The 10,214-nt window shown below is 45.0% G+C and overlaps 1 protein-coding gene across 1 annotated transcript in view; it reads left to right on the top strand.

Annotated features, from left to right (window-relative positions):
• The window catches only part of arhgap39 (Rho GTPase activating protein 39), a 93,195-nt gene extending 83,625 nt beyond the window's left edge, over positions 1 to 9,570 (top strand). Inside the window, exons 9-11 of the mRNA XM_056414932.1 lie at positions 83 to 174; positions 1,724 to 1,893; positions 3,195 to 9,570. Coding sequence (XP_056270907.1) covers positions 83 to 174; positions 1,724 to 1,893; positions 3,195 to 3,389 — 457 coding nt within the window. The 3' untranslated portion in view covers positions 3,390 to 9,570. The remainder of the gene's footprint in view (positions 1 to 82; positions 175 to 1,723; positions 1,894 to 3,194) is intronic.
• Positions 9,571 to 10,214: the final 644 nt, after the last annotated feature.

A 10,214-nucleotide genomic window follows, 5' to 3' on the forward strand; every position in this document is an offset into this window, starting at 1 on the left:
AAATATAGAAAGAAAACCAGGACCACAGTAAAAGGTGAAGGGGGCTGAAGTTGAATTGTGATCTTTGACCTTTGACCTTCAGGGTACCGGGGGACATAGATGAAGTCAATGCCCTCAAGCTGCAAGTGGATCAATGGAAAATCCCCACAGGGCTGGAAGACCCGCACATCCCAGGTAAAAACAAACACACACAGTGAGATCTGGGAGATAAGCCCCTCACACGGGGCTGCCTGCTTTACCAGCTCTCCGTTTAAAGGGTCCAGATCTCCATACAAGGTTGGAGATCCGTTTCAGCTGGTGGAGAGGAAACTCACCTGGCCGTCTGACGGACGTCCCCCTGAAGTCTACCCCGCTTCCACCGAGCCCCTCGTGTCCGAATGTAGCTATCAGTCGCGTCAGTTATTGTCCGCTTTCCTCTAATGGACTTGGCTCTTGGTAAGGTATCATAATAGGTTTAACTAGCTAGGAATAAGCTCTAAGGGTCTGTTTAGTGGACTAGGAACTAGAATAACTGTTAAGTTATATTGATGTTAGACGCCGGTAGGACTTAACTTTTTACAACCATGAGAACACTTCACTACTTTCATATGATAAACGCTAAGGACTACATTGCTTTAAATGCAGATTATGTATTTATGGCAAGATTATCAGCAGGGGCATAGCAACAGCTCAATTATTCTCTTAATTCGATTACCTTACAGCTTGATCATAACAGAAGTTTCTGGCTGAGCCAAAACTGGGTGGAGGTCCTTTGTTAAACTAATCCTTTGAGGGCGGAGGAGGAGATGCCCTCGCCGGGCCCTGGTGTAAACACATTCCTCCTCCTGCTGAGGAAAAAGATCCTCTTGCCCCTGTACACAGTCAAAGAAAACAGTGTCCTCGTTAATCCTTTGTCCCTCAGCCAATTCCTGTACACGATCGGGGTCCTCTGATCCGTGAGCGGAGACGAAGTTCTCCGATACTTGTGCTGGACGATGTCCAAGTGTCCTCAGCTTAACTGCAGAGGGAAAAGAAGCTCCGTCTGTGATCCACTTGGCTCCGGTCCAGGTCTCAGGAAAACAGGGTTCTTCTTGACCCTGTATAAGCAGGTGGGGAGGAGAATCTCCATCAGCCACTTCTCACTGATTAGGGTCCTCTGATCCGTGAGACAAAGTTCTCCGATGTTTGTCCCGGACGATGTTCTATCGGACAGTGTCCCACGTTGTCATCCCCCTCGATGTCTCGAGTCCTCTCCTCTTATGTCCTTCAGTCATGCTTCACCCCTCTCGTCCTCATACCCAGGTGCTCAATGACATCATTCCTTATCACAGTTCAACACACACACATGTCGACCTTCACAGAATACACTCTTTTTCCCAAAACACTGCACAGTCATCTGCACACCAAGTCAACCTGCACACACCCAGAATGAACAGTACATATGACCTCATGTGTAGTAAATCACAATACACAATACGCGCAATCAACTCGCTTAAATCAACTTTTAGGTTGCACTCATTATCTATGTATGCTCTGTGTTCCTGGAACGGATCTTATAGTCCAGTATATATGCCTTTCACTCAGTGCAGGTCTTCTGGGGTCTCAATTCTACTTGACACAGCTGGTCTCCATAGAACCTGGTTCTGGTTCCACACTGCTGCTCCTCACGGGAAAGCTGTTTCCATGAACAGGAGGTGAATAACCTGAATGCTCTCATGCTGCCTGTGTGCCCGCCTGTCCCCAGCGTCCCTGCTGAAGCTCTGGTACAGGGAGCTGGAGGAGCCGCTGATCCCCCATGAGTTCTACGAGGAGTGCATCAGTCACTATGACAACCCGGAGGCCGCTGTCACCGTGGTGCTTGGCCTGCCGCACATCAACAAACTGGTGCTCTGCTACCTCATCCGCTTCCTCCAGGTATCACACACACAGAGTTACACCACAGCCTCGACTAAATGTACCCCAAAAGCAAAGACACAGCCCTACACTAATATCATAAGCTGTGTGAGTGACATCGTTAAAATATTTATATCAACGTTAAGTCATAACTTTTTACACGTTCCGCTTACTTTTCTGTAATAACTAAGGGGAGAACACTGGAGCCGAGGTGGAACGGGACACCTGTCAATTTACAATAAAAAAATCCTGTGGCACCCCAACACCAAAACAATTGCAAGATGTCAGTTCAGAGTCTGCATTTTTCTTTTGAAATATTTCTCCATCATTTAATTCTACTGTCTTAAATGTTCACGGAATTACTGCGCTACCTACCGACACCTACTGGCACGAAAGAGTATTTAATTACTAGGCCAGCCACTATATTACAGACTAAGACACTCAACAAGAACAAATTATTTGCGACAACTAAATAATATATATATTTATATATATCGATGAAGTGAAATTGGACATTTTCCCACGGCACACCTGACGATCTCTCATGGCACACTGGTGGCGGCACAGTGGTTGAAAATCACTGCTCTAAACAGTGGCTTCAGCATTGAAGTGTTTTCAAAGGGAACTACAAAGGTGCACTTGTGTGCAGATCTGTTCCTGGTGCGTCGACAACAACGACTTGCATATTGTGTGATTGATTAAATACACCTATTGGCTAACCTTACTTAAACCTAAAAATGAGCGACAGTGTATGCAGACAATGTGCTCAAAGTTGTTGTAAAAGACATTTCATCTGAAATGTAACTCACCAAGTAGGTCTTGGTAGTTCCGTTAGCTGTAGTATCACTAGAGGTCCCGACTTCAAAGCAATGAGAGAAGATGAAGAATGTCAGTGTAAAACAGGCAATAAAAAGGGTTTTAATGAAAGTGTGAAGTCCCCACAACCCCGAGAGGTCCTTGAGCATGCAGCGCAGCCATAAGTGGTCACCCTAAACATGATGCAGTTTGCTGCAGCAAAATGGGAGATTAGTGATGGGCGGACATAGAGGTGCATCCTCATTTGCAGACACTCGCAAACTGGCGTATGATCCTCTTGGCGGAGAAAAGAAAAACATGTTAGTTGCAGATTAAGTATCTTGTATTGGCATATGTTGTGTTTTTTTCAATGCTGCTGGTATGTTCCTATTTGCGAAACAAATTCTCATCAACACTGAACAAGCGCTCACATATTCAGATGGAAAGTAAACATCACCGCAGAAAGATGTCTCTGGAATGTGACTTGCGGCCTCCTTTGATTCCTCTGCTTGGCATTGTGTGTCCAGGTGTTCGCTCAGTCCGACAATGTGATCATCACCAAGATGGATGTGAACAACCTGGCCATGGTGATGGCCCCCAACTGTCTGCGCTGCCAGTCCGACGACCCCAGGGTGATCTTCGAGAACACCCGCAAGGAGATGTCCTTCATCCGCGTGCTCATCCAGCGGCTGGACACCAGCTTCATGGATGGGATCCTATAGCCCCCCCACCACACACACACACACACACAATCCATTTAGCCTCCCCTGCGCTCCCTTTAACCCCTCCATGACAGGCCCAGCCACACTCACCCAGTACACACACATTGTTGCCGCTGGGTGAACACCTTGCCTCTCCGACATGTTTACTTTTCTGGATCTAACAAAACTGCCTGGTTTGGAGTTTCACCACCACAGTACGTTTTGAGTTGAACCAGCTGTTTTTCTTTTTCTGTAGTCCTTTAATTGACATTTACATACACCAGTCTTGGAGTTCCAAGGTTTGCATACGCTTAGAGTACTGTGTGTGCCTTCACATGCATTCATACAGAATACACGTACAGAATGAAGGAATTAGCAGGGATCTCATCATTTCACCGGATACGTGTTCGTTGTCACTGGCACACTCAGAGTTCAGGACCTGAAGGTTTATTTTAAATCCAAACTTTGTTTTATATGAACTGCTTGTGACCTAGTTTCCCCCGACTTTAACTCACGTACACTGGCACACAGGAAATGACCCACGCATATCAGCTCATGCAAACACTTTGGATTGAAAGTCTTGCCTCTGGGATTCCTCCTTCTGCGGTGTAACGTAGCATCTGACAGGAAGCAAGAATTATCAGCAAGATGGTTTATTCAAACATAGATGACACACACACACGTTCTGCTACAGGTGTTAGAAGTCTCTCACGCGTACACAGGCCCAGCAATGCATTCAGAGGGTTCGGCACCAGATTTCCACAAGATGTAAAGCCTAACTGCACCACGCGGCCTCATCAGGCACGTTTTATACTGCCACAACTTAGTAGATGGGATCCTGCCTCAAGATGTGAGCCTCTCAATGGGACGGAATGAAAGTGTAGCTGTACAAGCAGCCAGCGGTCAGTTTATAGAGCTCTGTTGGCCACTGAGCCCTCAGAACACCAAATGACCCCAAGTTGTGTTTTGACTTCACGGCTCCAATGCGTCCTCCATGTTGGGTTTGTTGACACATTAGCATAGACTGTGTTCCTAATGTAAAAATTCAAAAAAGAAAACATCTTTAGTTTCCCCGTAATGGCCTAAATGCATCTCACATCTCATTTAGAAAAGTCTATCCTAGTCACATATAAAAGTCTAATATATATTGTCTTGCCTGCTGTAAGGCACTGATGATCAGAGAGAGCATGTTTTGCAATTACCTGCTTCTTTCTTTCTTTTTTATGGTTGCTAAGCAACCAACAAAAAAGTGCAAACGTAGCTAAACACAACCTCTGAAATGTACGCTAGAAAAGTAAATTGTTGTTGATAGTCAATAGTACACAACAGACCTGTACTGCACACATTCTTTAAGCCGGCGGTCTTCGGTTCACATCACAGCAGCTACAGTCGGTGAAGCCAAACGGCTCAAGTCACTATCGAGAGGAAATAAAGCGCTAATGAAGTTTGGCACTTTTTCCGCTCGGTGTTGAATTACTTTCAACTCGAGGTGTTCAGGACACTCCTGTAGAATTAAGCCCTTCACTCTCGTTTAGAATAATTACAAAAAGCCGCCCCAGGGTGAACCGATGATTGGTCTGGAGAGGTTACACCCAGAGACTCAACGTGGGATTGTTTTAAAATGAGCCCTTGGCTTGTGCTGCCTTCGCGTTTCAGTGACCAGCGCCAGTAAAGCTCATCAGCTCACACATGAATGAGAATTAAGTTATAATTGGTTAATCCAATCCATTAACGCTTTATGTTCTTTAATGTTTAATAATTATACACATATTGGCCCCCACTGGCTAATCAGCAAAACAATCATCACAAATTGTCAATTCTGGGGTAATGGTGGATGGCAAAAATTGAGAATAATAATAAAGTCATCAAGCTGACATTAGCTACCATCAGATACTGGTCAGACCAGACCAAGTGTAGCAGACAGAGACCCCTGTTTGGTTATTTTCTTGCCAAGTCCTCCTTTTTCATTTTGTAAGTCTTAGAATGTTATTTCTTCTTTCAAAAGCTGAATACAGTCTGGTTCTGGGCGGCAACTAGCAGAGCTCAACCAATGCGTTAGCGTCTTAAAACACACACTCTTTCCACTGATCACCAGGGGGCGACTCTTCTGGTTGTATAGAAGTCAATGCTTCATGTGTTAAAGCTGCTTTCTCTCTACTGGCATTCAGGGGATGACCTCTGGTTGTATAGAAGTCTACATTGTAAATATGAGTTTATGGGGTATATTTAGTAAATGATGGTTCATTTAGAGTCTAACAGGGTATGATTTAGGGCGGGGCTACAAGGTGATTAATAACAGCTCGCTGCTGCTGCTAACAGTCGGTTACGCCGTCTCTACGCCACTCCTCCACATTCAAAATACGGCATCTTCTGTTCGTTGGTTGACACACGGCAACGACCATATTCCAAGATGGCGACGAAAGAATTTCCAAACTCGAGGCTGCCCACAAACTAATTCCTATAGACGGTCTACGTATGCTTCGTCATCGTGCTATTACAGTCCACTGAGTGTTAAATACTTAACAGTACTTAACACATATTAGTAACTGCTATTGTTATCTAGCATCTGCTAACACTATCGACAATCTTGTAACCTTCAGTATTGGGTACTCTTGAGGAAATCTGGTCATGTCCGTCCCCTTCATCCACAGTATTCAGCGCCGTCCAGTTGACCTTAGCCCTCCTGACCCATGAACAGTGGTATAGGGGTGAGCGCAGCACTGCCAGTGAGGCCCCATGCATAACGCTCAGACACAGCACGGCATGCTTGTACTTCCTGGGTGGCTTTCGAGAAGTGCCAGCTCTCCCACGAAATACGCCTCAGGGCCCATCCCCCACCCCACCGACCCCTCAGAGCGAGTCCTCCACCATCACTGAGCCCCAACGATGATTCGTGAATGTGTCCACCTGCTGCTTGTCTGTCTGTCTGTCATTGTTTACAAAACATACCCTCTTTGCATCCATATGGTCTTTGTCTATGTGCAAGTACTGTTGTTTATGATATTCATTTGAAATGTTTGTGGTATTTAACATAATTTCTATGTTTTTTAACCCATTCTTTTTATATGATTTAATTTATTTATATTTATTTGAGGAGATTTCCTTAATGCCTTCTCAAGATATTGTATCGTAGGCTCCAGTGTGTGTGTGTGTGTGTGTGTGTGTATGATTGTGTGGTTGAGTTTTCAATCTGGTCAGGGCACATACGTCTTGACGTGCGTCTGTGGGAATCTTGCTGTACCAGTTCAAATTCATTTGGGGTTTTTTCTGACACAACTAAAAGAACGATGTGTGTGTGGGACACACACACACACACACACATGGACCATCCTGAATAAAACACTGACTCTCACCTTTAAGGTCCAGATGACACTCAGTCTCAATTCATCTTTGGCCAAATGAGCCTTTTTTAAATTTGTGTTTTTGTGTGTGTGTGTGTGTGTGTGTGTGTGTGTGTGTGTGTGATGTTGAAGTCACTCTGGCATACACCTGGCTCCACATAGATAACATGTACATTGACACTGTACAGACTATGTACAAATAAGTAAATAGAGAAGCCAGAGAACAAAGAGCATCATATGTAATAGTGGAAATTGCTGTGGAAGTTATTGTAACAGGGTGGGGGAGTTTTCATTTTTATTTCCATCCCCTCCCCCGAGTCTTGTCAATGTAAGTTCTCCTCACATCAAGTTTAAAAGTGGCAATTTACACCCATCTCTAGTCTGGACTACACAAATTTCCACCCATAATCCATGCAAGTGCCACAAAGTGTTTTAAGTCCCTAAATCTGTCACTGTGTGTCTGATTCATACTCTCAAAAGAAGTGATTTGTCTGGAGGAATCTGCAGGATTTTTTTAAGTTATGGGCAAACCAGAAATTTGCAGAGGAAGATTCCTTGATGTGTCATTTCCAGCCTCCTGCGATAAACAGTTTGATGCCCCGATAATTACAACCATCCCCGGTCTGCCACATGCACTCTCCTCGCCCTGCGTGTGACACTCAAGGTGCATGTCAGAAAGTCCAGGGAGTCAAATTTCAAATTCTGCCTCCACAGAGGATACAAGGTCAAGTTCAGGAGTTCCTCCCAGTGCTCTTTCAACTGCTCTCCAGTATCCCCAGTACGGGTCTGCAATTCTCCTCTCCTGCTGACCACGGGCTCAGCCATGTCCTGCTTTCCCTTTCTGGGTCAGAAATTCAACCTTCCTTAAGGCGAGCTAAAAGTCCTTCTCCATAGTTTCCTTAAATGTTTTTTTTCTTTGGCAACTGCTGCAGCCCTTTTAGCCCACCGGTATCTGCCTGCTGTTTGCAGAGACCCCTGAGCCAGCCGAGCCCCAAGGGCCTCCTTCTTCCTCTTGACAGCCGTTATGGACGCTTGTACAACGGAGGATTCAAACATGTCCCGTTTGGATTCCATATCCCTATCCGCCCTTGGGATTCACGGGTTTGGGTTTGTGTGACACCGCTCAACACCTGGTGGGGATCACTGACAGCTCTGCTCCTCTCCGGCCAAGTGTCCAAGACACACAGCTGCAGATCTCTGGGCACGCACGATCTGGTACCTAGTACACTTACGAACTGCCCAATGCGCGAATATGGTGTTTGTCATGGACAATCAATGACAAGTATAGAATGGCAACAACAGAGCACTGCTTTGGTTCAGATCAGGCAGGCTGTTACTCCCAATCATCCCCGTCCAGGTTTCTCCATCAATCCTCACGTGAACGTTGAAGTCCCCCTGCAGTTCCCGGTCAGTGCCCTTTGCAGGATGACACCAAGAGACTCAAAGAGGGTACTTTGAGCTCCTGTTCACAGTCACGACCAACTGTCAGAGAGTTACTCTCAGTGACTCAGAGGTTTGCTTGTGGAAAACTCTTACACAGTGGTGTTCAGCCGTGGGCTTGAGAGTATTGCCACACCCATCCGGGACGTCTCACCATAAGCAGCTCTGACCCTCTCTGACCTTTTCCAGGAGTTTTTTTTCCAGAACCAATGCTGTGTGGAGGTGGGTCCAACTATATGTAGTCGGTACTGTTCCACCAGCTCTTGTTCCCTCCCAGCCAGAGAGTTGACATTCCACAGCCATCGAGCCAGTGTTGTGATGCCAGGGGTCAGCTCACAATGCACCCAACCCCAATACCGACCCCTGTGAGTGGTGGGCCCATGGGGGTGGCTCCATATTGATTTTTCGGGCTGTGCCCGGCCGAACCCCATGTATGCCCGGCCACCAGAAGCTTGCCGGCAAGCTCCCCTCCCAGGTCTGGCTCCAGACAGAGGCCATGGTTTAGGTGCTACAACTCTTTCTGGCTGACTCGTATAAGGGTCAGTGAATTGGTCTGGCCCCCTCTATAATCAGACTAGCTGTCCTGTCCTCATAGTGGGGTTGCCAGGTTTAAACTCTGTCCTAACTCTACACAAAATGCAGGTGACCCTTAGATGACTTACCAACTAACAAGATGCAATGTTTGTCCTACACAAGTAAGTAAACTGGGTTACCGGTTAGCTTCCCATCCTCTAACAGAGACATTGAACAGAACGTCTCGTGCCATCTGCAGCCGTCACCTTGCTAGTTTGCCACGGCAGTTCACATTATGATCTGTCTAAGAAAATAAACAGAACTAACCTGCCCCTCATTTGACAACTGACTTCTTTATGAGGTATGAATATGGCCAAATGTTTGAATTTATTTGAATGTAAAATCACAGTGACTGATGAGCCCTTGGAGATCTTGTGACAGTGTGTATGAGTGTGCAAGTTGTGTGTTTGTGAGGATGTCTTTGTTTTATGTAAGAGATGGTTGTAGATAGGCCCAGCAAATCAACAGAAGCATGCAGACATAGGGTCTTCACTCTCTTCAACTTGAATTTACTAAAATATGAGAATATAAAAAGGAAAACTAACTGAATTTACAGAAAATAAGTGTTACAGTATTTAGCTTTAAAAATCCACTAAGAAAAAAATGATTACGCTCTTTTAATCCATTTTTCTGATTGTTTTTTCTACTTGGTTCCTACGAATGATGATTTGGTAGTCTGTGTCGACGCAGTTTGTCTGATGTAAAGAAAATGACAATGAAGAAGAGGTGTATGAAACTGCTCTTCACCTCTTCAGTTGTATCTTCATGTCCACTGTCACTCACACTCTGTCCGAGGGAAGACTGGACGTGTAACGGACGTTGGTTTAATAAATGATTCAAATGTCAAACTAACATGATATTCTTTTATTCTCCAACTGAGCCAGTGTGCAGTGTGAACAAACTCAATATTACATTTAAAAAGAAAGAAAAACATACGTAGAACCAATCAGTGTGTCACAAAATAATGTACTGTCTGTTCTGCTATGATTATAATTATGATGTAATTAAATGTCAATGAATGTCCACAATAACTCTTTTGTCTTTAGCCACTCCTCTCCTTTACAGTTGAATCCTAAATATAGTTTTCAACTCAGACAGAATTGAAGTTGTGTATCTAGAAATGCTGAAAATATGACGAAACAATGTTTAAAAAAAATGAAGTTCTCCCAAGTGGGTGTGGTTGTGTCGTGTTCCCCCCAACCTCATCCCCCAGATGAAGTATCATCAATGTGTTATAGTTCTACTTACAACATTTAGACTGATCAGGTCAACTGCCTGGGAGGAATACATCGAAGGATAAAATGTGATATTTCCTTTTGCCAGTAGGTGGCGCTATGACCGTGTGGACATGTTTGTGTTGAATTGTGTTGAAGCCTGAACCAGCATCTTGCTGAGACAGTTGGGACAGATTGGATAATGAACCTTGGAGTTACAACAACTTCCTCTTTCTTGGCGAACTGCACGAAATGGGCATGTAATGGCCGCCACGCCA

Source organism: Pseudoliparis swirei, chromosome 5 (assembly GCF_029220125.1).
Source record: "Pseudoliparis swirei isolate HS2019 ecotype Mariana Trench chromosome 5, NWPU_hadal_v1, whole genome shotgun sequence".
NCBI classification, from domain to species: domain Eukaryota; kingdom Metazoa; phylum Chordata; class Actinopteri; order Perciformes; family Liparidae; genus Pseudoliparis; species Pseudoliparis swirei.